General features: G+C 46.3%; 13 protein-coding genes across 13 annotated transcripts; 6 read left to right on the top strand and 7 right to left on the bottom strand.

Annotated features, from left to right (window-relative positions):
* Window positions 1-13: 13 nt before the first annotated feature.
* On the bottom strand, window positions 14-2,171 carry I302_100424 (uncharacterized protein; the record flags this gene model as incomplete). Its single annotated transcript, XM_019190445.1, has 3 exons — window positions 14-1,150; window positions 1,319-1,380; window positions 2,132-2,171. The coding sequence occupies 3 exons, from the start codon at window positions 2,169-2,171 to the stop codon at window positions 14-16; spliced, it is 1,239 nt and encodes a 412-aa protein (XP_019047193.1).
* A 1,328-nt stretch (window positions 2,172-3,499) lies between these two features.
* I302_100423 (uncharacterized protein) lies at window positions 3,500-4,018 on the top strand (the record flags this gene model as incomplete). Its single annotated transcript, XM_019190444.1, has 1 exon — window positions 3,500-4,018. One exon carries the CDS (start codon window positions 3,500-3,502, stop codon window positions 4,016-4,018), a length of 519 nt encoding a protein of 172 aa, XP_019047192.1.
* A 679-nt stretch (window positions 4,019-4,697) lies between these two features.
* Window positions 4,698-5,660, top strand: I302_100422 (uncharacterized protein; the record flags this gene model as incomplete). Its single annotated transcript, XM_019190443.1, has 1 exon — window positions 4,698-5,660. The coding sequence occupies one exon, from the start codon at window positions 4,698-4,700 to the stop codon at window positions 5,658-5,660; it is 963 nt and encodes a 320-aa protein (XP_019047191.1).
* Window positions 5,661-5,995: 335 nt separating this feature from the next.
* I302_100421 (uncharacterized protein) lies at window positions 5,996-6,880 on the bottom strand (the record flags this gene model as incomplete). Its single annotated transcript, XM_019190442.1, has 1 exon — window positions 5,996-6,880. One exon carries the CDS (start codon window positions 6,878-6,880, stop codon window positions 5,996-5,998), a length of 885 nt encoding a protein of 294 aa, XP_019047190.1.
* Window positions 6,881-7,700: 820 nt separating this feature from the next.
* On the bottom strand, window positions 7,701-8,219 carry I302_100420 (uncharacterized protein; the record flags this gene model as incomplete). Its single annotated transcript, XM_019190441.1, has 1 exon — window positions 7,701-8,219. The coding sequence occupies one exon, from the start codon at window positions 8,217-8,219 to the stop codon at window positions 7,701-7,703; it is 519 nt and encodes a 172-aa protein (XP_019047189.1).
* A 357-nt stretch (window positions 8,220-8,576) lies between these two features.
* On the bottom strand, window positions 8,577-10,885 carry I302_100419 (uncharacterized protein; the record flags this gene model as incomplete). Its single annotated transcript, XM_065869076.1, has 8 exons — window positions 8,577-8,963; window positions 9,527-9,574; window positions 9,648-9,752; window positions 9,820-9,852; window positions 9,930-10,020; window positions 10,122-10,326; window positions 10,436-10,783; window positions 10,840-10,885. The coding sequence occupies 8 exons, from the start codon at window positions 10,883-10,885 to the stop codon at window positions 8,577-8,579; spliced, it is 1,263 nt and encodes a 420-aa protein (XP_065725148.1).
* A 695-nt stretch (window positions 10,886-11,580) lies between these two features.
* On the bottom strand, window positions 11,581-12,319 carry I302_100418 (transcription initiation factor IIA subunit 2; the record flags this gene model as incomplete). The annotated part of the gene is made up of 5 exons (XM_019190438.1): window positions 11,581-11,683; window positions 11,797-11,885; window positions 11,963-12,022; window positions 12,112-12,199; window positions 12,276-12,319. The coding sequence occupies 5 exons, from the start codon at window positions 12,317-12,319 to the stop codon at window positions 11,581-11,583; spliced, it is 384 nt and encodes a 127-aa protein (XP_019047186.1).
* Window positions 12,320-12,847: 528 nt separating this feature from the next.
* Window positions 12,848-15,277, top strand: I302_100417 (uncharacterized protein; the record flags this gene model as incomplete). Its single annotated transcript, XM_019190437.1, has 6 exons — window positions 12,848-12,925; window positions 13,020-13,199; window positions 13,289-13,308; window positions 13,393-13,551; window positions 13,732-13,782; window positions 13,915-15,277. 6 exons carry the CDS (start codon window positions 12,848-12,850, stop codon window positions 15,275-15,277), a joined length of 1,851 nt encoding a protein of 616 aa, XP_019047185.1.
* A 418-nt stretch (window positions 15,278-15,695) lies between these two features.
* On the bottom strand, window positions 15,696-17,867 carry I302_100416 (uncharacterized protein; the record flags this gene model as incomplete). Its single annotated transcript, XM_019190436.1, has 11 exons — window positions 15,696-15,788; window positions 15,966-16,089; window positions 16,250-16,495; window positions 16,612-16,673; window positions 16,727-16,783; window positions 16,849-16,941; window positions 17,032-17,107; window positions 17,189-17,286; window positions 17,351-17,468; window positions 17,528-17,640; window positions 17,736-17,867. 11 exons carry the CDS (start codon window positions 17,865-17,867, stop codon window positions 15,696-15,698), a joined length of 1,212 nt encoding a protein of 403 aa, XP_019047184.1.
* Window positions 17,868-18,318: 451 nt separating this feature from the next.
* I302_100415 (eukaryotic translation initiation factor 6) lies at window positions 18,319-19,540 on the top strand (the record flags this gene model as incomplete). The annotated part of the gene is made up of 5 exons (XM_019190435.1): window positions 18,319-18,328; window positions 18,394-18,448; window positions 18,552-18,957; window positions 19,139-19,334; window positions 19,470-19,540. The coding sequence occupies 5 exons, from the start codon at window positions 18,319-18,321 to the stop codon at window positions 19,538-19,540; spliced, it is 738 nt and encodes a 245-aa protein (XP_019047183.1).
* Window positions 19,541-19,658: 118 nt separating this feature from the next.
* I302_100414 (uncharacterized protein) lies at window positions 19,659-20,867 on the bottom strand (the record flags this gene model as incomplete). Its single annotated transcript, XM_019190434.1, has 1 exon — window positions 19,659-20,867. One exon carries the CDS (start codon window positions 20,865-20,867, stop codon window positions 19,659-19,661), a length of 1,209 nt encoding a protein of 402 aa, XP_019047182.1.
* A 500-nt stretch (window positions 20,868-21,367) lies between these two features.
* Window positions 21,368-22,652, top strand: I302_100413 (uncharacterized protein; the record flags this gene model as incomplete). The annotated part of the gene is made up of 2 exons (XM_019190433.1): window positions 21,368-21,373; window positions 21,429-22,652. 2 exons carry the CDS (start codon window positions 21,368-21,370, stop codon window positions 22,650-22,652), a joined length of 1,230 nt encoding a protein of 409 aa, XP_019047181.1.
* Window positions 22,653-23,261: 609 nt separating this feature from the next.
* On the top strand, window positions 23,262-27,086 carry I302_100412 (uncharacterized protein; the record flags this gene model as incomplete). Its single annotated transcript, XM_019190432.1, has 10 exons — window positions 23,262-23,783; window positions 23,894-24,200; window positions 24,302-24,565; window positions 24,647-24,703; window positions 24,765-24,877; window positions 24,939-25,059; window positions 25,117-25,170; window positions 25,235-25,464; window positions 25,531-25,902; window positions 25,980-27,086. The coding sequence occupies 10 exons, from the start codon at window positions 23,262-23,264 to the stop codon at window positions 27,084-27,086; spliced, it is 3,147 nt and encodes a 1,048-aa protein (XP_019047180.1).
* Between the last annotated feature and the right edge of the window lie 329 nt (window positions 27,087-27,415).

Here is a 27,415-nt window from a genome sequence, read left to right as displayed (position 1 = left end):
CGTCACAGACGAACTAATACATCTCACTCATGCTCTTCTTCCATCCCTCCACCTCTTTCCAGTCGAACCAATCCTCCCAGCCATCATCTTGTAGGAACTCTTGCAAGGTCTTGAACTCGACTGTCTTTTGTCTACTTTCGATGTCTTCGGAGAGCCAAAATGAACCATTGCACATCTGTTCTATCCCTTCCCTAAGTAGAGATTCGACTTCTCTTTGCCTTTCTTCACATGTTTTCTGCATGACCCTTCCGTTTGTGCAGTTCGTGATGTCTTCGGTACATCCTGAGTTGACGAGAATGACTCCGACTTCGGGATAGCGAATAATGAGGTATATCAAGGTCTTGAGGAAAGGCATCTTGTGATTTTCGCCATGCGAATGGAACTGCGGGAGCTCACTGGTAGGATCGAATATCCAGTAAATTCTCTTCAAGTGTGGTACCCGACTCTTCTCCGGGGAGCACAAAGCTGCCTGACGACTCCAACAACCAGGTTCGGAACCTGGACTGACCAATATGAGATTCTTGACTTTCGACCATGATTTTAGGTTGATAGATTTATCGTACAGGTGTAGTGCGTAGGTCGATACATTTCGGATGATTAGATTTTTTGCTTGAAGACCTTGTAGAACATGACATTCGTCTCCGGGATTCCCAGGCTGGCATGAGATACCAGCATGGATGAATCGCTGAGAATCGATCTCCCGAGGATTCAAGACCAGCTCTAGGGCTGCTATGTCAGGAAGATCGTTTGTCAACGTCGAAAGCTCCAAGCACCACGGATCCGCATGAGACGTGATTGTGACTTTCTTGATCACTTTTTTCACCTCGATGAGTATAGAAGGTGGTGGGTCGTCCGACTCGACTATGTCGGTCGGATGATACTCCTCTTGTGGGGAAAGTCGTAACCAGCTCCAAAGCTTGGGATAGGACAGAGAGTAGAAGTGCTTCGATGCCAAGTCGAACGAGGAAAGAGTACCTTGATCGTACGAGGAGAAGTTGGACAAGATGAGTTGAAGTATCTCATCAGGTAGTTGAGGGATAGAAGGGGTGGGAGTAGTAGCTGAAGAGGTATCGGGAGGAGGAAGAAGGTGTTGACTGTTGTTGAGTGAGAATCGAGTAGGGTATCGATGGGAGTTTGGTGAGACGATTGGCTGAGCTCATGGTGTCGGACTGTGAGTGGCTTTACGCCTAATCCAGGTAAGCTTCATCCTGATACGATGCGACACTGAGTATCTCATTCCGAAGGGGATTAACTAGGCAGGAGAGAACAGGAAGCAATTGTTGCTGGAAGTAAGAACGAGAAGCTGTGATTCACTTACGTCGGTCGTACAGTATACCTCTGAGATAGGTTGAGCGCCACTGACTTCCGCGGTATCGTGGTCTATTGATAGGTGAGAATGTGGATGTGATGAAGTTCAATTTGTCTGAAGAAGTAAGAAAGAGAAAGAGAAAGATGAAAAATAGGGTACAGTAGATGAGAGTGACTAAGCTAAAACCATTTCATGTGATGTCAATCATTTGTCTCATCATTTACGCACGGATCCTGTGTGACGTGAATTAGTACCTCATACCCTCCTTTCCCCCACCTTATGTATATGAAAACATCACATCAGCTCATCTTCCTTTCCCTTTCATCCTCTTCCTCTCCTTCTCAAGCAAAGACTCTTTTCAACAATTGATCGATCGAGGTATAGCAGAGAAGAACAACTGCACCACAAAGCCAGTAAGAACAGATCTCGCTACACCGTCAAACGGTCATACAGCGCTGACACAGTAATTTCTCTGATTCAGCCCAAACGTCCCCGTATATCCGATCCCGAAATCCCTCTTCCTCCTCCCCCTGTCGCTCCTCGTACCAACATTCCTTCATTACCCCAGGAAACGATCCATCATATCCTCTCCTACCTCACAATATACGATCAAGGTACCCTCGCAGCATGCTGCCTCGTGTCCAAGCAATTCGACTCCATCGCTCGGCCATTACTTTGGAAATGGGTTCGACTCACTCCAACCCCTCCCCCAGGTCTTCCGAAGACCTTCCAAAAGAAGGTAAGACACGATCCAGCAACCCTCGATATTTCGCCTTGGACCGAGGAATCTCGCGATCAAGTGAAGACCCTACTCAAATCCACAGGCCATTCGGACACCCCCCGGACTCGGACAAAATGGCATTTTTCTGCCTTTCTGCCCATTTCGTCATGCATTCACCTTGATGTGATGCTTCACAACCTCATCAAGGGTGTGCAGAATCTCGATGAGAATTGAGCTATACAACTTTCATCTCTCACAATGCATACACACACATATAGATGGCAATCCCCTTACAGTGCCTTCCTTCCAATTTTGACCGCTTTCTGGAGCGTATTATGTAAGTTCAGGGCTGATGCTCGGCTACCAAGGGGTAAATAGCATACTGATAAGTCCATGGCTACCATCTCATGTCTTTGGATGAGCTCTAAACGGGTTTGAGTGAGATGGGGGCCTAAAATCGCTTAAAATCACCCTAAAATCGCCCCTCATCTCCAGATACAGCATAAACCAGTCATAAAATGCCTGCTCCAAAACCTGGATGACGTAGCGAGATCAATGAAAACCTACTTCATGGAAAGAAGGGGCAAGATACTTGTGAGACTGGGGCTGTGAAGGCTGTGATTGACAGGAATCCTGAAAACCGTCTACTTATCTGGTTCATTCAGTCATGAATATTGCAAAACACTCCCAAAGGCGATCAAACTTCTGGTAGTATGCGTCAAGATAGTGATCAAGCTGACTACAAGCCAGAGCTGAGCTGGGCGCAGTGAAGATGGAACAACAAGCGATCATATTGACAGACCAAACTCTTAGAAAAAGAGGCAGCAGTACACACGGTCCTGAAGCAACATCATGATCATCTTTCATCGATATGAGAGGCTGAGATGTCTTGCAGGGGGGTATACGTCTAATGACAGCTACCACAGCCCAATCATTTACATCAATTGTGTGTGATCAAGACAATTCAAGTGGGCAGGGTCAAATTGAGAGCGCCCAGAAGGAATGGTGGAGGGCGGTGCCATCTTGCCTTCTTCTCCCCTGGAATTGAGCGTGCATGCATATCACAGTATGATCGACAACCTCACCAGTTGGATTGGATGTAGCATGCATGTTACCTGAGATATTAGTGATAATACATGCTCAAACATGACAAGGAAGCATGTCCGAGCGCCCCGTGTGTCCGAGTGCCACATTCATCTGAGTATCGTTGCCCCATCATTCCAATCAGTGGTGTGATCTCAAACATGCTCGACAGCTGGACTTACCAAGCCTCAAGGTACTACATCTCGAGATGGAACGATATCAAACATGGGGTACTGGTCGGCTACACAAAAGTGTCTACTTTGAACCCGGTGATAAACTCTGTCCCTTACTGAAAGCCCTTCGTCCCGAAACAGTTGTCATCTGGAAAGTCGAATATCACTCAATTGGCATCAATTGTTCGTGTCTACCAACGCGTATGTGGAGAGATGTCAACACCATCCTTTTGCGTCTCACCCTCCCTCACCCCTAGGCTCGAGAGCTATGGCTCCAAAGCCTTCAAGCTTGGTAGGGTAGCAAGGGTGGTATGGATCATCCATCCTCAATCATTCTCATCCTCCGACGATGGTGCCCCTCCAGATCCGCCAGGCTATGCACGCGCGAAAACAGACAGAAAGCTCCTGACAAAGCTGGTGTCTAAGTACCCTGGCATCCCTATCACCATCGTGAATGTAGGATCTAATTATCATTACGGACTGTACGATTTCCCCAACTGGAGGTATCTGGACAATACAGAAGTTTTAACTTCAGAAGAGATATTCAGGAAGAACTTTGAAGGGTCAAAAGAAGAGCAGGAACTGATCACCTTCAAGACGCTCTCACAGTTCTTCGAGGAGGAAAACTGGAAGGAGTGGTTCGATACGAAGGATGTGAAGGAATGGATTGACATGATGGACAAGTTAGAAAAGGAGGATGAAGCGAGAAGAGGTGGAAGTGTACCGGCGTAGGAACCTGGGAAAGGAGTTCATGGATCAGGCCAAAACACATGCGAAAGAAGATGGAAGTAAATTCTGTAGTGTAATATAGTGTATTGTCGTGTTATATATCATTTCATGTATCACATGTCCACTCCTACATACAACATATATCAATGCAACAAGAGCCACACGAAAGGACAATACCCCATTCTGCTCGGAATATGAGAAGGCCTTTACACACGAGAATTTGACTTTACTTATCTCGACACACAAACAAAAGAAGCAAGATTCTTACAGTCAATATGCTTCTTTCAGAGAACCATGACCCGGCTGATATACAGGAAGCCAGGAAGGACGGATACAAAGCAAGTAACCGAGCTTATGCTAATACTCCAGCTCCTTTGTTTGTCCATACATGGGCACACCTTTCCTTTGTATTCTTGAGCAACGGTTCTGACCTAGCACATGGCCATTTCTCAATAAACTCAGCACATTTACTGATATCCCACACCCCCGTTCCGTCTTTGAGACATCTCAGAACCCAGAATATGTCAAACGACTATACAGTACCATGCCGAAAAGGAATACCCCGAACCATCTACCTACTGAGATCATATTCGAGATCATAACTCGTCTATCGTCCCTGGATTACCGTAGTCGCATGTCCACTCTCGCGTCATGCTGTCTCGTCTCAAAGGGAATCAACCAGATGGCCCTCCCCTTGCTATATAAACGGATTGACACAACCCATGCCCAAGCTCAGCGAGATGGGACCGGTTCCGAAGACCTTTCGTCGACTGTTCAGATCCCTCATAACGAGTGGGTCGAGAGGTATACCAAGTCTCTGACTATCGGATATCCTCCCGATTCGTTATATCCATCCCTTGGCTTTGGATTGGGCTCTTCGATTGGTCTACCCAACTTGAAAACACTCCAGATACAATTACCCCCACGAGGTGATAATCTCCAGCCATTACATCCGAGCCATGTATCCCATTATCCTCCCAACGTGCCTCCAGTTCCCTCAATCAGTCTCTTGCGGGAACAGCTGCGACCCAAAACCCTGGTGATTCGAAATGTATCAACCCGTCTAATCAACCTGCATCTCCCGAGTATTCCCATCGAAGTATACGAGAACGTCGAATCCCTCATGTTGATATCCTCATCATACGAGAAATACCAGCCTGCCACCCTCCCCTTGGATTTACCCATTATACCGAAGCTGAAGAAGGTATATTGGTTTTTCGATCCGACCTTCCCCGAGAGGAGAGAAGTGGCAATTCATAAAGAATGGTATAAAGTGAATGTATGGGGTATCACCCAACTGATCCTTGCCTTACAGCCGAGTGTGAGGGTAAGTATAGTGAATGTGGGAAGTACGATTCTCAAAGATCCGAATCACAGGTGCATGTCTGTTGAGAACAGGCAACGAGAGATTGAGAGGCAATTATGGGATGAAGTGAGGATGAAGAGTGGGGAGGAGCCGTATAGTTGGAATTTGGACGACTTGGAAGAACGAATGGGTACAGTCAGGTTCTTCGGTCTCGAGGTGTTCGTAGGGGATGAAGAGTGGTGGGACTGGTTTGATGTAGGGGAGATGAGAAACTGGAATACAGCTATGGGTAATTTCCTCAACCGGAAAGTAGAAGAAAACAGAAGGGTAGCTAGATAGCTTTCATTGATGAGGTATTTGTGGTGACTTTGTGGACAAAACCCTCAACGATCTGATCGGATGTGCGATGAGTCACGTTAAGTTTTATCATGAATCTTCCCCAATTGAGTCATCAATGCTATGTCGTCCCACTGAGTCTCGGTCCTCCCCTTCTTTCGCACAGCATGATCACCCAGACTAGGCTCGTAATATCCACATGTCGCATCGAATGATTATCGAAATTATTCACACACAACTCCCTCAATATGAAACATCGCCCTCAATAAGATTATGTACATATAATCGGAACGACTACGAAACACAACATACATTAGCTATCATGTCTCTACCTGCAGCTACAGTACAATGGAAATCTTACGATTGTCCAAGACACCGTCCCTGGTCCAATCTGGGGGACCTTGCCTCTCAGACTCGGCAACAGGTTCTCTCCATTCCTCCACCTCTCTCTCATCGAACCATCTTTTCCCCATCCAATCTTCGTTCGCCAAAAACTCATCGAGAGTAATGAAAGTGATTCTGTCCTGTTCCTTTCTCATTTGATTGTGGGTCAATTTTCGATGTCTCCAGCTAAACTCCAATCTCCTCCTAAAGATGGTTTCTGAGTCTTGAGCGTGATCATCAGGAGTGGCTGGCAAATATCGATAACCCGGTCCAACGTTGACAATGGTGATTGATATGTTTTCGTCTTGAAAGGTTTCCAGCAGGACAGAGAGTAGACAATCCTCAAGTCTTTTCTCTCTATATCTGACCACCCTTCTGACCGGGTCATGTCTTGGTATCCAGATCATTTTCGGATCGACTATCCAGTACACTCTGGTCAGCCTGCCCGGCCTCCCAGGGACGATCGACCTTTTCACAGGAAAGCCCGAGACCCGACGACTGTAATATGGTGATATGTATATAGCGATCTCGACGTTTGACCAGGCTTGTTGCGATAGTACAGGTGATCGGACGGTTTCCAAGTTGTAGTCAACCTCTCTGAAAATGACGGTCTCAGGTCGTAAGGCCTCGACGAGTGGACAGGAGATGTGAAATCCGGAGTGGTAAATGATAACATTCAACTCAAGCTGTAGGACTTTCAAGTTTGGCAATTCCAGGTCCGGCGAATGACGGGACGAACAGCGACCATTATCATGATACTTGATAGCCAAGAAGCTGACGTGATTTCGAAGTTCCTCGGTCCAGTCGACAACATTAATGTCTTTTTGAGGTGAAGACATTCCCTGATCTTTGAGATGCTTGCTTTCAGCCGGAAGAGTAGGAGGTGACAGTCTGACCCATCTCCAGAGTATCGGACGAGCGATAGTGTCGAATTGCCTAGAGACCAAACGACATGAGGAAAGTGCTTGTTTCCCTTCGGTAATATAGGTAGTGAAGTTGGATAGGACAAGGTGCAGGATTTCATTGGGTAAGGAGCTGATGAGATCGACATGAGAAGTGTTGGTGGGAAGCATGGCTTGGTGGTGGGTGGAAGTATCGGGGTTGACTGATGTGATGTTGTGTTCTGGCTTGAGGTGCTGATGAAGGAGTGGCGACGATTGGATCAAGTCAGCCTTTACTCACTTGCGTTTAGATACGGTATGCGGGAAACATCTATTGACTCGCGACTTACAGATATACTGATAGGTTGTTGAGTATGAAAATATGGTTGAAGGCTAGGATAACGATAATGAGACTGGGTTCAGGATTGGGATTGGGATTAGGAACGTGGATGAAAGAGAAAGAAGAGAAAGAAGAGAAAGAAGAGAAAGGAAAAACATCAATAACTGTGAATTGCTGCATTGTTTACACACGCTGTAGAGTACACTGTAAATTTACTGATGCGCACAGACACGATGACCATAATTATTGACGCTAAGAGCCCGTCTAATTATTATGCACACACATGCCTCACATGATACATACAAGTAAAGCTTTTCAATACGAGACTTCATGCAAGCTATAATAATGTACTATACAGACGACCATGTTCAACTACTGTACAAGTTACCCATCTTATCGCCACTCTCCCCCGCCTACACCTAACGTCCCATGGCTCAATCAGAGCGGACGAATATCCTCCCTCTTCCAAATAGGCACACCCAGCCTATCAACCTTCTCAACAGCCTCCCTCCACTCCTCAACCTCGTTCTCATCAAACCAACCCTCCCCTCCCCAATCCTCCTGCATCAAAAACTCATCGAGAGTTACAAACCTGATTCTCTCTTGTTCATCTTTTGCATCCTTATCCTTCTCCTCATCCGATCCAGCTGTTGCATCCAGACTTCCTCCTTCCTCATCATCATCTTCAGAGTCAGACTCATCAGAGCTTTTTGATGTATCCAATCGACGAAGATCCATCCAAGGAGTAACGCCAAGATACCTTTTTCGATTTTCTCGAAATTTGTCTTCGGAACTAAGTGTAGGTGCACAGTATCGATAGCTCGGGCCAACGTTCACAATGGTAATGGGAATACCGGGGAACTCCTCGAGCAATTCCGTTAACAAATGTCGTTCGATCCGTCTGGTCCCTCCGAGGATCTCACCAGTGACTGGATCATGTTGCGGTGTCCAAGCCATCTTGGGATCTACTATCCAATACACCCTAGACAATTTGGGTGTCTTGAGTGGGGAAGGTGTCCTCGCGGGTACGGTCTGGGATACCCTTCGATAGTAGAAAGGCGAAATGAAGATTAGAGTTCGGAGTCTGGACCAATTCCTTCGTGAGAGGTATCGACTACCTAGTTGATTTATGTCGAAATCTGAATTTCGGATGATGACCGTCTCAGGTCGGAGGTTGAAGATGAGCGAGCAATGTCGATGATACACTGCGTTGTAACCTGTATCTTTCAATTTTATTTGGATGACCTTGAGATTGTCCAATTGGTCGATCCATGAGTGATCGTGCGCACACCATTGGGGATTATGATAGTTGACTTATAAGAAGCTGATATGAGCTCTAAGTTCATCGGTCCATCGGGAGGTGTCGATGGACTGCACGGTAGACTTGATTCGTTTGACGACATGATCATCGCCTTGAGAGTGGGATGTTGGCGGGGAGAGTCTAACCCATTTCCAAAGTAGGGGACGAGCGACCGATTTGATTTGCCTGGAGACAAGACCATATGAAGCGAGGGCTCTTCTCTCCTGGTCGTGGTAGGTAGTGAAGTTGGAGAGGACAAGACGAATGATCTCGATAGGTAGAACCGGAAGAGGTTTGGTGGGATGATCGATGATGAGGGATACTGGAATGGACGGCTGGGTGCGAGGTAGTTGATCGTTCGGTACGATATCGGTTGACATGGATTGATGAGTGCGTTTGTCCTGTTGAAAGTGCAAACTGGGCGTCAGCGTTGAGCGGGCACATCATTCAGCACTGCGCATATGTATTGGAAGTTGAAGGTGGAGAGAGAAAATGAGTCCACTAACTGGCATTGTGTTTATGATAAGTCAGCGTCAGCTGTAGATGATACCAGTAAAGATAGTAAGATGAAATCAAGGAAAGTGAGAAAAGCAAGTAAGCAAGTCAACATCACATGTGTTCGAGTTGATTGATGTTGGTTGACGGTGTGTTGATGCGCACAGACATAAATTTACATTACATTATACATTACGCACTCTGTGTCATAGTGGCAATCGCAGTTCATTCATGCACACATACTTATGCATACTCATACCATATCAAGAGATATCGTTCTTGTTCGTATCGTGTACTTATAGTTGACTTCATTCCCTTCGTTTACATATACTGCTGCTCCATTCCTCATACTTCCGTATGACCGTGATAATCTATCTACATGAATTTAGAGGCCTGCTCATTGCACAGTCAATCAGCACACAACAGTCTCGCAACCAATAGAGACGACCCAATATACGAGACCACTCACCATGCTCATCAATCCAGAGAGACCACCAGAGTTACCACCGCCGGTGGTCTATATCGATTCAGCAGTCAGCTCAGCAGCTACAGCGATACGACCCTTGAATTTGGCTAAAATCATCACTCACACCTGAGAACTGAGACTTGATCAAGAGCTTCATGATAGTCTGACCGGCAGAGGTGACTGCATCCTGCTTGTTACCCTGAGCAGCACCGCCAGATTGATCGAAGAGCTAACATGATAATCTCGATGATCGGTATGATGTGTCGTAAGGTATGGAGAAGTGAAGGTGAGCTCACCTTGGCAGCTTCTGACATGGCCATACCGATGATCTGTGGACGAAGAACTCAAATCAGTGCCCATACTCTAGATACGCTGAATGACTATGATGAACTGTGATAGTACCCACCTTGGATTGCATATCGCCACCACCGCTACTGGCAGCAGCACCACCACCACTGCCAGAGGTGAACATTTTGAGGGCCTGCATCGCAGCGGCGCTGTGCGGAGCGAAATAGAAAGATCAGCAAGATATCCTTGTATCTTCCTTTCTGAAGACGACTGAGTAGAAAAAGCTGTGACGGAACCTCGCGAAACTCACCTTCCGATAGCATTAGCGCTCATCCCACCGGTGTTACCCTGGTTATAAGCCTGATCATGTTGTCTCTGTACCTTGTCCTCATCAACATCGTTGTCATCCTTGTTCATACCTCCCAAGAAGGACATGGCGGTGGAGAACAACGACGAGTTCTCATTACCGTTCGAGGCGTATTGGTTGGCAGCGTTGACGGCGGTGTTTTCGTTGACTATGATGTGAAAGGGAGATTAGATGAATATCGCACATAGGATGAATTGACATGTGAAGGTTGTATCATGATGACCTATTTGTTTGACAAGAGACACAGACCGACTCACTAGAAGGTACACCTCCGCCAAATCCACCTGCACCACCTTGACCGTGTGGCCTGTTGTACTGCTCACCCCCAGTATTACCGTATTGGTTGTTGTTCCCACCACCGAATCCACCTTGTTGGCCTCCGTATCCACCTTGGTTCCCTCCATAACCACCTTCGTTACCACCACCATAACCACCTGGAACTTGATCTTGGTTCCCGCCGTATCCGCCTTGACCACCATACCCTCCTACTTGTTGGTTGTTGTTCCCACCATAACCACCTTGGTTTCCACCATATCCTCCTTGTTGGTTATTGTTGTTGTTGTTGTTGTATCCACCTTGTTGCTTGTTATCATCATCTCCGTTGACTGATGATCCCTCCATCAGTAAAACGTCTTTCGCGGAAGGGGAGGTCCAGACTTACAAGCGTCGGAGAGCTTTTCTTGAGCTACTTTCTTGAGGAAATCCATTCTGCCTGCTATGTGTTGTTTTCGTGTTATTTTGTATAAGTCGTGATAGTTAAGAAGATGAAAACAGGTATGAGTGATAGTTGGTTGAAGGTTATATATATCGAGGGTACTGTAGTGATGGATAGGATGGTCGTGTTGCCGTAGGGTGATGTGTGGTATGACGGTGATGCCGGGTATTTGGTTACGTCACTTGATGACGATGCCAGTGGCACATTGCACGATTTGCCAAGGATATGTACCTAACACACATCTGTTATTCGAGTACGATACGATACACTCACTGACTAGCATACAAAGACGTGGGCGAGATCATATCCGAGTGGTTGAGCAGTAGAGGTATGAGTATACACGGGTGTAGACCCAACTGGTGCATGGAGGAAGATAGGACAAAGCGATCCCCTTCCAAACAGCCCGATGATGATAATACATACACAGATGAATCTACGATGACATCTCTACAAATAGTCCATAATATGATGCTTCTAACCTTGACACATAGCTCCTTGATCTTCTAAATGATATTGATTTTCGCACTTCTCCGTTGTATTCGTTACTGATGGTCCACATCATCTTCATACTGTACCTCCATGACCGTCCCTTCCCTAACTATCAGCTTCTCAAACGACCATAACTCTCGTTTTCTTCCCAATCCCATCCATTCGACTTGTACTCCTATCCCATTGCCCATCGATATCCTAAGCAAAATCATTGCTCTTCGCTCCGCTCTTCTTTCCCTCTGGCGCATCCCCGCTCTTACAAGCTACGATCTTGATCTTGGGTGCGGTGACTGTCTCGGCGCTGTCATGACATTAGATGAGCGATTTTATCTTGTAACGTGCGTATTGAGAATACAATAGAACCCGAGAAATGGTAGGAAAGGTCATGTGTTTATAGCGAAAATAGATTCTCACCTTGCAGTCGCACCTTCCATCTTGAATTGCGGATCTTTAATGACAAAGGTCCACACGTCATCACACAGTCGATATGTAGCTAGATGGCCCTATGAAAGAAGTAGCCCATCAGCTATCGGAGAGCAAATTGAAATGGATAGCTGATGACTGGAAGAACGATACTCACTTTCACCGTAGTCTTGTTCTTTACTCCTTTCTGAAGACACTCGGTGAGGGATTTATCGAACTATCATCGTACAGGATTATCAGCTTACTTCCCATTGTGGTGACTGGGTTCGATGTAGCTGGAATGTACTGGGCAGGAACACAACCCACCTGCTGTAATACCCTCATAGCTAGTTGAGGGGGGATATCACCCTGAGTGATCAATTCGTCCAGTGCGTCGGTAAGGGCCGTACCGATACTATACACCGTTCGCACGATAGCGTTAGCTCTTCTGATGCTTGAAGAGGAGGTAGGCAATCGATTAGCAGACTCACCTAGAACCTCGGTAGAACTCGTAATAACTCTGACCACCCGACATTGTACCTAGTCCTATTGCTTGCTAAGACCGAATGGATGGATGTCGAAAGTGGATGGACACTGACGAGGTGGAGTGTATCGTTTAGTGATATGCCTGCGAGCTAGTTGAGTGGGTGGCGATATGGCTCGCAAGCTTTTATTGAAATTGGTAGAGCGAGGAATCAACTCATTTGACTTGAGTGGGGTCTTACTCATCCGGTTGATTTTGGCGCGAGTATATATATACCTGTGTCCACTATACAGGGGGAGCATATAAGTTGGGTCAGTTGAATGCACTGACCATGTGGCAATCCAGTGGAAAGACGCGTTTACGTGATACTAATGCAGTGAGGGGTTGAATGACAATGACATTTCAATGGTAATGGTGGTTGATTACATGGTGAAGCAGGTGCACACGACTAGACAAGTATCATCGAGCAGCTATACTGAAGCACTATCAACATCATCAACCTCGAGAAGGGGCATCAACATATAGAACACTAGACCTAGACGGTAGATCCTGATTGGTGATAGACCAAGTATCAGCAATATGATCATACCTCCCACCGCATCCTCATCGCAAGGTGAGACCACAATATACCGCCTCAAGAGGGGAACGAGGTTATCCGTGAGTTTGGCTACACTCCTTACTTTCACCACCTTTCAGAATTTGTAGGGACAACAAGAATGCAAAGCTGATACCAGGTATAACCCCAAAGCAGGAAATCCCACCTCTCCCACCCAATCCCTCTGTCCCAGATTTATCGGCGCTAAACGGGCCATTTCAACTTGCCGAGTACCTCTCCTTGAAAATTAGGAGTGATCCGCATGATGTTGAGGGGTTGATAGGTGTTCCAGTGGGGGATAAGAGTATGGGCGGGAAGGCTCCTGATAAGGATGTTGTGGGTTTATACGTTTTCTCGTTATTTGATTATTCCTTTGTGCGGTGTCATGCGGGATGGGGTCGATGCTGATACGATATGGATGATAGTGGATATACGAACATCTAAGGTAAGCTTTCCCCCTAACCTCATCTATCGGTACCGCACCCAGCTTATATATATATATCATGATTCCGTATGTTCCCTCTTTCAGACGAATACCCATCGACCTTACGCCGCTCATCACAGCCCTCTTACCAATATGCAACCGCGAGACATGCCCGGAAATGAAGGCTCATGAGTGGTTATACCTCTGTTCGGCTCATGGTGGAGGGGCGGAGAGCTGTTCAGCTATAGATTATATTTTGCATACGTGAGTGAGATGACTTTCTTCGCTTCGAGGAAGCAAGCGGCGTGATGTCTTTCGATTCTAATGGGTGTGAAGGGAAGGCTTCGTATTGACGATGTCAGCCAGAGTCGGAAGGGTTTCGTCGTAAAATAGGGGTCGTCGCTGATGGACATCCTGCTGACCCGCTTCTTTCATAATATATAGACTGGACTCGACCACGGCTTTGCTCAACTCGTCCCAAAATTTCCCATCAAGGTAGGTCCACCTTATTCCATACCCCAATTCCAACAACGCCCTATCGCGATATCCTCGACTCTTCGCATCGCTTCCTCAGTCTTTCAACCGGAATTCAGACACCAACATACTAATGCCCTCTTCCCCCTCCAGAATGCAAATCCCCCCATCCTCAGTCTCCCACTTCCCCTCCCTCTTCCGTCGCCTATCGCGTATCTTCTCCCACGCATATTTCCACCATCGCGAGGCCTTCCAACTGAGCGAGAACGAGACTAGTCTGTACTCCCGTTTCTTGGGATTATGCGAGAAGTTCAATTTGGTCGGTGCATCACTCTTACCAATTCCTAGAGATGCTATCGTCCAGTCTCAGGATCAGGGAGATTCCTCAAGCGATGAAGAGGATGAGAGGGGTAGGAAGGATGATGAGCCCAAAGAGAAGGAAAAGAGGACACAGTCATTACCTCCTACTTCCACAAGTACCACCGGTATCTCCTCTTCATCCAAACCACCTGTACCTACCGCTACGGGAGGTAGTTCATCACCTTCCAAACCTCCCGGACCAACACGTAACGAGACTCTCCGACCAGACCAAACGACAGAATACGGATACGGTACCATCCGCGATACCGAGTCTGGCGGATTACCCAAAAGCCCCTTGAAGTTTGGTACGGATAAAGGGAAAAACACACTGGGGAGGGGTAAACAACCTAGAGCAACGATGCATTGGGGTGGTCCATCCGGAGAAGTTCCTCCTGTACCTACTTCGGAGACAGAGACGGGGGGAGAGGCAACTTCGCCAAGTCCAAGTAAGACTCGAGATAGGTCGGAGAGTATCGATACGGTCATTCATTTAGGTGAAGACGAGTCTGTGCCGGAGGAGCTGAAAGAGGAGAATCTGGAGAGTATAGTGACTCCCCTTGAGAAGGAGAACAAGGATGAAGAATCGGGTGAAGGGGCTGAGGTACTGCAGGAGCAAGAGCAAGAGGGGAGGGAGAAAGGGGTAGAGGAGGAGGTACCTAAAGATGAGATTGAGCTTTTGGAGGAGCAGGGTCAATTGAAGGCTGATACGGCTGTGGCTCCTCTTGCGCCTCCCGGTCTATCTTCTTCATCTTCAGCCTCAGAGGAGAAGGAAGCGACTCAACCTGAATCTGGAATATCGGAATCATCTCAGGAAATAGGATCAACGGATAAGACAAAGGAAGAGGAAAAGGCAGAATCAGAATCCGTAGAACCAAAAGAGGAACAGAAGGATGAGAAAGACGAGACACCTGTTTTGGACATTTCAAGCGATGATAGAGTGCCTTCGAAAGGCAAAGGTAAAAAGAAACTATCGCCTGTGAACAAATCGCTCAACTCGTCTGGCTCGCCCATACCCAGCCCTATAAAGGCGGGGAAGGGGAAACTCGTCCCTGCAGAGATATCTAGTCCTGCGCAGTCTGAGTCTATTGGGAAAGATGAGGTGGAGAAGAAGACTGAGGAGAAGGTTGAAGATGAGGTGGAAGAGAAAAAGGATTGATCCTCAGTGATGACGTGTTATCCCCCTGGCGATGAAGTGAAGTGCAGCAACGAATTTTGTGACGATGATGATGGTGATGAGGACGATTATGTTTGATCGATTGAATTTTGATCTGCGGAAGTTTGTATGGATACGTGTTTATGCTTCATATTATGCATCTTGACTTGATCTGGCGCCTTTGTTGAGTTACCTTATATCCTTTATCATCTATCGATGAGCATATCCGATGCACTCGGTATGCTTTATGGACTGTTTGAAATTTTCCAAAGTTAGGCAAAACAGATGGTTGAAATACAACATTTTGGGTTGATGCATGTCATTGCTTAATGATGTTTTCCCTCCACCCGATGAAACATCTGTTCATTCCCCCCTGTCATAAATGCGGATGGGATCTATTCTACTTCGCTCTATCTACGTCTCACCGTATTATCGTGGACAGATTGGGGAAAGGATTCGTCTTGGCCAGTACGACCATCTGCTTCTCGTGCGAGATGTATCCTTTCATGTAGCCCTAGATCAAGCAGACAGTCAGTCGATTGATCTGGTTTGGCAGAGTCTCAAGATGGAGCGCAGACATTCAAGTGAACCAAAGTAGTGGCGGGGCATCTGAAGTCCAACCGAACAACAGGAAGAGAGCGGGGAGTTGGGAAGGAGTGAAGGGCCCAGAAGACCGACTCCAAAGACTCACCCTATATATCATATTAGCCACCATACATTCCACTTCGTCCGAATCTACGTCCACACCATGTATCTTCAGGGCAATCTGGAAGGTGGTTATAGGTATTCGAGTGGACTTGTCCGATGCTATCCAGCTACGACATCATAGGAGAAGTCAGCTCGTCATTGCAAGGAGATTCAACTCAATCGAGCGACGATGTTTGTCCAAGTGTGGGTATTCCGGTTTTTGTACTATGTCCACTTGTGCACTTGGGATACTCAAGGAGGAAAGCATCCCATAGAATGATAACTTACGCCTTCTTGAATAACATCCTCAATCCACCTTCCCTAGCTCTCTCCATCACCAGATAAGTGCTCATGCCTACCAACCTCTGTTGAGCCCAATCTAGCCTCTCGTCGTACTCTCGAATATCACCCGCTTTGATCGCATTGATGAATGGTAGGAAGAGCTCTTCTAATCTTGGATGAAGGGATAACAAACGGCGAGAAGGGAGGGAGCCGCGTAAGAGGTGAAGAGGGATTAGGTAGGTAAGGATTAATCTGAATCGGATGAAGTGGTCAGCTCAACTCGGAAGGACTGTTTGGACTTATATTGGATTTCCATCCATTTGATCAAATGACGAAAGGGAGAAGAGATCAGTGTTGCATCAACTCACTCTTGATTGCGATGAGCATCTGCAGGACAATTAAGCAGTGCCCACTCCAGCTCTTCTCCCGCCTAAAATATTATATAAGCTTTATATTGAGCACACATAATAAGCTAAAACTCACCTTCTTATCCTCTCCGTTCAGGAACGCTAACATCCCGATGTAGAAGTGCCATGTCACCTAGGAGGGCAGAGTTCAACATCAAAAATCGAACCAGTACATTTAATCTGTAGTAACGAATTTACCTGATCATTCAACGGTGCTTCTTCGATTGGCGGCGTCTTGGGATCAGACGTGACGGCTCGTATTATATTTTTACATAGATTTGGCTTGCCGACCTTTTAGTAAACATATGAACATCAGCTTGATCCATTTTTTTATTAGGCGATCTTCTCGATGATTAGCTGATAGTGTGTTGCGTCACTCACCTTGAAGTAACATTTCAAACTTAGACAGGCTACGTGATATACACCGTTCCTCCTTGATTCTGAGCCCTTGAACGTCCTATCGATGCACTCAATCAGCTTCGTACATCATTACCACGAGATGACAAGCTTTTGTGCAATGATAGGAGGGTGAACTTACCTATCCGTCGCACACATCGAGAACGCTTTACTGACAGTCCTAGTACATTCCTCCAGAGAAGGCATCTTACCTGTACTTGAATACGTTATTTGGTCTGCCTAAATCGAATACGATGTCAGCTGATCGAGCAATCTCAAGAAAGTGCATAGCCAAACAGCTTACCTGTTCAGCTAGGTCTCTGAGATCCTGCAACAGAACGTATAAGACAGGTAACACCCATGCCGATTGGTCTTGAAACCACCTATAAAACAAGCTCAATAGAGTATTCTGATGTGTGTACCTATATCAGCATGAGAGAGTTAGCTCTTTTTGTTCACCAAGTTTGATTCGTCAACTCACGCTTCCTGATAGTCCTTCTTGGTGTATAGAGCATATACACATGCACAATGCCTTATGGCTATTCCGTCCCATGGTCCAGGTAAGGAGTGACCGGGATTATTTAAACGTCTTTCCTGTAATCATCATCAGTAGATGAGATTAACATTGCAAGGTGGATCAATAATAGAATGAGAAGCAGCGGAAGACACAAGGAGGGGGATGAACTTACATCTATAGCTCCTACTGTATCTGCCAATCCCCTAGCAGTCTTGTTATGCAACGACAATAACCTGAACAAGGCCTTTGGGTCTTCATGGTTTAATGGGTCGTGGAAAGAGTTTATATACTGCTGTAGCTTCATGTTGCCCTAGTTTTCTCGCTTCTCTGTAGTCTGTAGTCTCTTCCGGTGCGAATTGTTTTGCAATTGATAAGAAGATATATCGAGTACGGATCCGGATAGGAGAGATACGAGTAGATGATGTCAATTTACGAATGCAACAACATCAGACACGAAGGAAGATGATCCGGACATTTCACTTATTTCCGTGTACCACTTTGTAATCCATGCAGATCTCGGATCCGATCATTCAAGTTTTCAATTCCATGTTTTGTCATCGATCCACACTGGAGGGAAAGAAAATAAATATAAATAGTTGAGTGAATCTTGTTATCGTTTGCATCAATAGACAGTCTACACATAAATCATCAATTATCATACTGACATCCGGATCAGGACTACATCTGATCCAATACCAAATCCAGCAAGAACCGGCAACTCATCCAACTAGAGAACAGTAGAAAGGAACCACATCATGGCTGTCCGTGAGTCACTCTTTCAATCCCATCCATCTATCTTGAATGTAAGTCATAGCTGACAATAATCGTAGGAACCCAATTCGAAAACTCTACAGATATCGGAGTATTCTCCAAACTCACCAATGCGTGAGTACTCGTAATCCAATGTTCATCTTATCTCCCATTCCCCTCCTACTCCATTGTGCACGCACAACCACTAACCTCTTGTCATTTTCCTTATCGTAAATAGCTACTGCCTCACAGCCCTAGCCTCCTCTACAAACTTCTACTCCGTCTTCGAGTCTGAGCTCGCCGACGTCATCCCCATAGTACACACCACGATCGGCGGAACACGTATAGTCGGTCGTCTAACCGCTGGGAATCGACACGGACTGCTCGTCCCCTCCACAACGACAGATCAGGAACTCCAACATCTTCGTAACTCCCTTCCTCCCTCTGTGGCCATTCAGCGAATCGAGGAGAGGTTGAGTGCGTTGGGGAATGTGATAGCTTGTAATGATTATGTGGCGTTGGTTCACCCGGATATAGATAGGGAAACAGAAGAGATCATTGCGGATACGCTCAAGGTGGAAGTTTTCAGACAGACCGTGGCTTCTAATGTGCTTGTGGGGAGTTATTGTGCTTTGTCGAACCAGGTGAGTGAGCGTTTCTCAGCTAGAGTCGTGTGCTTTCTATCATACCTGCTTCTCTATCATATGCTGGGCTGGATGGGATCATCGTTTGTGACAACCTACACTCCTGCTTCTGCTTCATGACCTTTATTGCCTTTTGATCATATGCGAACATACCCGCTAATACACATTCTCTCACTTCCAGGGAGGTCTCGTTCACCCCAAGACATCTCGATCAGAACTCGACGAGTTGTCCTCCTTACTCCAAGTCCCATTAGTAGCAGGAACAGTCAACAGAGGTTCAGAAGTTATAGGTGCTGGATTGGTAGTCAACGATTGGTGTGCTTTCACCGGATTGGATACCACCGCTACTGAGATTAGTGTTATCGAAGCTACTTTCCGTGAGTACAATGTCCCCACTCACCCCATTCTACTCGCGAATTACTCCCCTTTTGGATGATACCTTTCTTCGTTCATGACCATGATCAATGGTCAATACGGCGATGCTCTTACTGATATATGTTTCAAATACACAGGTCTCCAAGGTCAAACTTCCGCTGCTGTCATCAATGAAATGCGTGATTCACTCATCGACCACTACGCATAAGCTTCTAGATTCGAATCTCATCTTAGATATCCTTCAACTATTTTTTTTTTCACTTATCATGCATATACATATATGATATCGATCTACGAACCAGCTAATCTACTCAATAAACATCGATTCATCGAGTCTTCACGTTCATATATTCCTTCCATTCAAGCCATTCGTCCCGTTCGAACCATTCTGACCACTCTTGCTCGTCTTCCTCGATCCATTCCTCCAATGACTTGAACCTCAGTGATCCCTTCCTTTTGTTCTGCTCTTCCTCATTCTCTCCGTCACGCACCATCATCCTTTCCAAATGACCTTCTATGATAGCTTGAAACTCGTCTTGAAAAGCATCTCGGATCCTGGCGAAGGCGGAATTATCGATCTTCGCACTAGAATTGAATAGTCTGATTTCCTCTCGCTGAAGCGAATTGCGCTCTTTGCATCTCTCCATGAAATCTTTCTTCTGAAAGAAATCAAGAGCTGAGAACAAGCATCCGGGATTGATGTACTGTACTTCTACATCTCTTTGTGGCTTCTCCGATGCTTCGAGAAGCGTCAAGTCGAGAAGGGGCCGATATGACTGACCGATTATTTCGGCCAAGTAATTGTAGAAATTATATTCGTCGATCTGTCGTTTAGATGAGGGGAGGACCGGGGTGGGATCAAACACCCAATACACTTTCCTGAGGTTCTTGAGGTATTCCGTTCTGGACCAATTCATGTGACGGGCCTCGAGGAAGAAGCACTGATCGATCGGACAAACCAGAACTACCGTTTCGACTTCTTCCCACGGTTTGGGCGGGATAGCTGAGGTTTGTATATTGAATCCCGAGGGATCGTAATTCCGGATGATGATCGTCCTAGGTCGAAGGTTCTTCAACAACCTGCATTCTCGCCTGATAAAAAAGTCTTTCCCCGGGCTTGGTGTCGTGTCGGTGTGTATCTCATTATTATCACCCATATACAGTCGAAGTGTTTCCAGATTGACGAGATCTAGTCGGGTAGGTTTATGTACCTGGCACCATGCTGCCGGATGATCTTCCAAACTGAACATCTTGACCTCCTTCCGCATCCTTGAGATGATCTTGGTACGGTTGTTCAACTTGCCATGGTGTTCCCGATATTCACTTAACTCTCTTGTCTCATGCGAATTTCCTTGGCCGGACCAGGGTGTGAGACGTAGATTCCTCCATAGCATAGGGGATGCCATATCGTATAAGGAGTGGGAGACTTGACAGCATGCAGAGAGAGTTGGGCGATCGGACAGGTTTTGGAGAATGCGGAGGATGATCTCGTTGGGGAGGTTGGGTGAGGGATGTTGATGGTGATGGTGATTCATGGTGATTGTTTTCGAATGCTGCTGTTTAATCTACATTTAGCGACTTTCCAAATCTCAAGGTGGATGGGAGTCACTTACCTGTTGCCTTTCGATCTGACGCCCTGAAGGGTTGTTGAAGTGATGATGAGAGATGAAGTTTGAATAATAATGGTTTGATACGGAAAGAGAGGGAAGAGAGGATAAAGGGGGATGCAGCATGACTTGATTTGATGTGTTGTATGTTGTATGATGTATGGTCTGTGCGATAGGTCATACACGAGGATGGGTGTCCGTGCTCAGATCTTGATATGATAACACAGTGATACATGGTGACACGAGTTGACTCAACTTTGAACGTGAGTATATATACCATCCACATCACCTCTCAATCTCTTCAACTTCTTCTCTTCCTCATCATCATCTTCTCTCAACTCTCACTATCTCAACGCCACTCTGAACTGCATCTATTACAGCCCATTTCGGATCATCAAATCCAGACAGCAAGGTCCAAGCTGTTCAATATGCTGGTGAGTTGCAAGTGTTTATACAGTAAGTGCACAGGCTAATGGTCCATCCCGATAGACCACTCGAACAGGAAGGTCTTCTTCCTCCTCTTCCTCATCGACTACCGATCAACCTTCCACTACCACTCCGTCTCTTCCCGCTCTATCAACAACGACCACCATTACTGCAATTCGTCACTCCACAACCCAAACTACTCCCCCGCTACCAACCGAAGTCATCCACCGAATCCTCTCTTACTCAACTCAAGGAACACTCGCATCAGCTTGTCGAACTTCAAAGGCTCTTTATCGAATTGCATCACCATTACTCTGGAAGCACCTCGTACTTTCACCTTGGAAACTTGATGAGAATGGAGATGAGGTCTTAGATGAGAAAGGAAAGAAGGTCTTAGATGAGAATAAGAAGGATTGTGGTGGGATGAAGACTCGTCAAAAGAACGGTAAAGCGCTTAGAAATGACGTTATCACTTCGTCACTTTATCATCACTCAGCTGAATGGTGTCAATCAAGAGCCAGATCAACCCTTCAACTGCCGAATCTACGTACCCTGCACCTGCATGTCACCGGCACTGGTAGTCTCCATTCGTCAGGGTATGAATGCAGGTTACTTAGAGTGGTCAAACCCCAGATTCTCGTCCTGCACAACGCGTTTATTGGCGGTCCAAATCTGAAGATGTGGGAAGTACCAAAATTATCGACCAACAACATTCATACAATCTTCTTCATCTCGCCAGCTGACCAAGCTCTGGAGCCTGAAAGGAGAGGCTTCAGTCTTTTCCCGAGAGTTCCGAAAATCAAGGATATTTACTGGCTATTTGAGCCTGTCGAGGTTGACGAGTCAAACGTGTTGACATCCGATATTCCTATGTTCCACCGCCAGGACTACAGAGACAAAATAGTCGAACTCAGCTTAAAATTCCCGAATGCTCGATTGACCATCATTAATGCAGGGATCATCCAACATTATCACAAAAGATGTCCAAAAGTACCTATCGAAGCTTCCGAGCGTGAAGCCGCTCAAGTTGTGAGCAGAAAGCTGAATGGGACTTTAGTGGGGTATGACTTCTGGTCACCTGAAAGGAAAAGACAAAAAGTAGGGAGTACCACTTTCGTAAGCTTCGAAAAATTCATCGAAAAGGAAACTTGGTGGAAGTATCTGGAGGTGAAAGAAGTGATGAAATGGAAGAAATTGATGGTTGCCATTCACAAGAAGAACAGCGAAGACGTTGAAGCTAGGAAGGTAGCTGGAGGAAATGCAACCGACAAGGTTACCTTTATCTGAGAATACGCCTGGTGAGTGCTTTTTCTCAATCATAGGGCGTCGATTCTGTTAGCTGAATCTCGATGTAAACAGCGTCCCTCTGATTCTCGTTCGATGACCTGTAGGACTGCCAAGTTACGTCGTATATAGGTAAATGTATATGTGATGATCCGATATGTTATAACTGTATATGTCATCGCCCACTGACCATAACACGTCGAAAGCAATCCAATCCACTGACATAAGACTTGGTAAAACGTCCTCATCGCGATTTGTCCAGGAAGTCCGAACCCTCCATCCGGATGCTTCGGACAACCCCCAGCTTCAGCGGCATCCACAGACCGGAGGAGGTGGAGTGAGATATCTTTGTAGCACGAGCAACTGGGTTAAGTATGCATGTTTGAACTAACAGTCTGGGTTCACCAGTTCAACCTGAAATAAAATATATTTCGGTGATTTGACCACCGGATCTCGTTTGCGGCAAGTATCTATCCGGGCCGGTTCGACCGGTCTACACGATGTCATAAGGGTTGAGTGTTAAAAAGTCTTGAATTCAAGCTTGCATCTTACTTGTTCAACTTACTCTTACTATCCTTCTTGTGTATAGCATCGACACTCAGTAACATCAAGATGGTGGGCATTCTCAAGCTCATCGCTGGGTGTTCTCTTGGAGCTACCCTCGTTGCTGGTCTGGGTGAAAAGAAAGTTATCGTCTTCCCTTCCGATAGCGATCTCGAAACTACTTCCAGTGACTCATTCCTAAATACCGACCAACAAGTGTTCTCTGCTACTTCGGAGGGTATCAAGAAGAAGCATGATCATTTCCTCATCGCATCAAAATCTTCACACTACGCCGCACCATTACTCCTCTCTTCCAAAGACGATATAGCTATCCACATCGCAGCTCAATCCTTCGCGCACGATGTGTATCGAGTGACGGGCGTACGACCCCATATATACAATGACTCTTTGCCTCACCATGTGGAACGTGCTATCGTCGTTGGAACTCCCCAGAACGGTATGATCAAGCATATAAGGGATAATGAATATTCGGACGAGTTGATAGGGAAATGGGAGAGTTACGATGTAAGGGTCACGGAGGAACCGATGCATGGGATGGATAAGGGTTTGATCGTTGTTGGAAGTGATCGAGTGGGTGTCTTTCTCTTACAAAGCACTCGAGCGCAAATTTCCCATCTTCATACAATCCATGGTCTCTCTCCTAGGGTGTTAGGTTTATATATTGATAAAACGTGTAATAGCGAGGAGCAATCTACGCCCTCTACACACTGACCGAACAAATGGGTATCTCCCCTTTCCATTTCTGGTCTGATGTCCCCGTCCGATCCCACGACGCCATCGCATATCTCTCTTCCGAGGTGTTATCCCACGGTGAACCCACTGTACGATACCGTGGATTATTCATCAACGACGAACATCCCGCTCTGTGGAGTTGGGCCGCACAGAGATGGAAGGTTAGATGGGGTGAACCGGCGTTCTTACCGGACATGTACGAGATGTGGTTCGATATGATGTTGAGGTTGAAGGCGAATTATTTCTGGCCTGCTAGTGAGTGTCTTAGTATTCCTTCAATTTACCGATTGGTATTACTTCCCGTCTTTTTGGGTATGGTGGGATCCCATGCTGTTGATAGCTAATTATACGCGCAGTGTACGCATCAATGTTCGATATCGACGGTCTGAACGTCACCAACGGATTCCCCAAGGAACCCATCCCAGGTCCCAATCAGGTATTAGCCAATAACATGGCTATAGTAATGGGAACGAGTCACCACGAGCCCATGGCTAGGAACAAGCCCGAATGGGATAGAGAAGGACAGGGGAAATGGGATTGGACGAACGATGATTTCTTGATTGATTGGTGGACTTATGGAGCTGAGAGGGCTAAGGATAAGGAAACGCTGTTTACTCTTGGTATGTGGTCTAGCCATATGGATATCATTACGTCTTAGGAGGTATGAGGCATGGGGGCTGACGGAATATTTGATGATTCAGGTATGAGAGGTGATGGTGATATGCCTTTGACTGGGGCTAGTAACGAACTTGTCGAGAGTGAGTCGTACTTCCCTCCTCCACAAAAATACAGGAAGTGACCTGATGATGCTTGGTGTAGACATAACATCCGTCCAACAAGATATCCTAGCCAAGACCCACGGTAGAGATATCAACGATATCCCTCAGATGTGGTGTATGTACAAGGAAGTAGCAGAATACTACCTCAAGGGAGTGAGTAGCTTAGGGGTTCACGGTTGTCTGAAGGAGTTTGCCAAGCTGATGAGTAGTATAGCTCAAAGTGCCAGAGAATGTCATCACACTTTTCGCCGACGATAATTGGGGTAATATCATGACTGTTCAACCACCTGGAAAGGATCACAAAGCTGGTTCGGGTATCTATTACCATGTTGATTGTGAGTTATTTTCGCTTCAAGTGCATGATGGTATCTTTGACTGATAATGTCGCTCAGACGTGGGAATGCCCCGAGCTTACAAGTGGATCAACACTATCAACCTGGTCAAGAGTAAGTACGAGATTCAAACATCTTCATTCCTTACCGACCAAGCTAATTAATCTACGGGTCGCAGCCTGGGAACAAATGACCATCGCCGCTGCGTTCAATACCACTTCGATCTGGATCCTGAATATCGGTTCTCTCAAACCCCTCGAACTTCCTGCTGAGCACTTCCTTCATCTCGCTTGGGATATTAATGCCTGGCCTATTAACTCTGTTGAACGATATTTGGAACTATGGGCTGAACGTGAATTTGGTGGAGAGACCAAGGAGGAGGTCGCTGATATTATGATGAAATACTCCGTGAGTGTGATCATACCAGCTGATCATTACGATTCGCTGACGGATAATGTGATTCCTTACACATAGATGTACGCCTCTCGACGAAAAGCCGAATTGGTCAACTCCACCACATGGTCTCTGAACAACTACGAAGAAGCCGAGCGAGTTCTCGAAGAATGGCAATCCATCACTGACAGGGCGGCCAAGATCTACGAGGGTCTATCTGAAGAAACCAAACCTGCCTTCTACCAGCAAGTGTACATGCTCTGTCTGATGCAAACCAACCTTAACAAGCTCTACGTCGCTGCCGAACGATCCAACCTTTATGCTCAACAGGGTAGAAACTCGGCCAACTTCCATGCCAAACAGGCTATCGACGCGTTCTTCCATGATGGTGAATTGACGGAGACTTTCCATCAGATGTTGGATGGGAAATGGGATCACATGCTTGATCAGGCGGTGAGTATCTGCATTTCATAGCTAGCAGTGGTAGTAGTGTTGCGTATCGGTACTGACGTGAAGTGGCATTGTCTTAGCACATCGGATGGAACTCTTGGCTCGAGCCTATCAAAGATATCATGCCTCCCATATCATTCTCCAACCCTTCCGTCCCTGCTCGAGAGGGTATCCCCATCCCCGAACTTGGCTACGGAGTCATAACCAACATCCGAGTAACCTTCGAGAACTCCATGGGCTCATGGCCGGGAAATACCGCTTTCAACTGTCCCCGAGGTGAACACTGCGAGACACCCGAGTTATTACCTATGGACCCATTCGGAGCTAAATCAAGATGGGTTGATGTAGGTTCTGCTGGACCCAAATCTACTACATGGAAAGTGACGAGTGAAGATTGGTTGATCGTCGAGCCTCGTCATGGAAAGACCAAGAAGGATGGTTCATTGGATACTAGAATTAGAGTATCGGTCAATTGGGATAAAGCGCCCGAGGATGGCAAAGCGACTTTCTACCTTACCGCAAGTGATGGATCGGAAGTTACCATCCTTGTTCCCATTAACAAGCGACCCGCTCCTCCAAAGGAGTTCAACGGTCATGTAGAAGGTGATGGGTATATTGCTGTTGAGGCTGGACATTATTCTTCCAACTCACCAAAGGATGAGTATGCCTTCCATGAGATGGTAGGGTACGGTAGGACGCGAAGTGGATTGGAGATGTTCCCTCGATCCACCCAGAACTTCACGGTGGGAGAGGGACCGAAATTGACCTACGATATTTGGACCTTCGACTCATCGGATGAAGAAGACGTAGAGATCAATGTACAGATTGGTCCGGCACTTAACTTCTTGGGTGCCAATGCGACTTTAGCATTTGGCTTGCAAGTGGACGACCAACCTCCACGAATCATCAACCCAATCCCGATCAAGCCGCTGGGTTTCGTCAAAGATAAACCATGGAATGATCCCCCCGTGGCTATCGGAGCTGTACCGAATGACTGGATTGAGATCGTCAAGAATGAGATTCGAGATGTGAAGACGATGGTGAAGTTGGGAGAAGCCGGAAAGCATACCATCACATTGTGGGCTATGACCACTGGTATAGTGTTTGAGAGGGTTCTGGTGGATTTCGGAGGGATCAGGGAGAGGGGGTATAGTTATTTGGGACCTCCTGAGAGTGTTAGAGTGTAGGTGAGATGATGGAGGGGGTCAGAAGTAAAGGAAAGATATGGAAGTAACTTTATAGTGATTCGGATTCGGATGCATTTGATGGACATTTCGATTTGGACAAAGTCTGCCACCATGGGATACTGTTCCGACGGAAGCATTTGACTGATGTGCTTCCCCACTTTCTCCGAACATTCATCGCATTACACGAGCAGTGATTTTGAGCTTACTTGATACGCATGGATGATTGATCATCAATGACGATTACTCATTCTCCGACATCTAGTACTTCATAGGTTATATAGACTTTAGAAGAGGATGCAGACTTCCATATAACCCTGATCCGCAACAAG

This window comes from Kwoniella bestiolae, chromosome 1 (assembly GCF_000512585.2).
Source record: "Kwoniella bestiolae CBS 10118 chromosome 1, complete sequence".
Lineage (NCBI taxonomy): Eukaryota > Fungi > Basidiomycota > Tremellomycetes > Tremellales > Cryptococcaceae > Kwoniella > Kwoniella bestiolae.
Note: the sequence above shows the minus strand (reverse complement) of the source record. Positions and strands in the feature narration are given on the sequence as shown.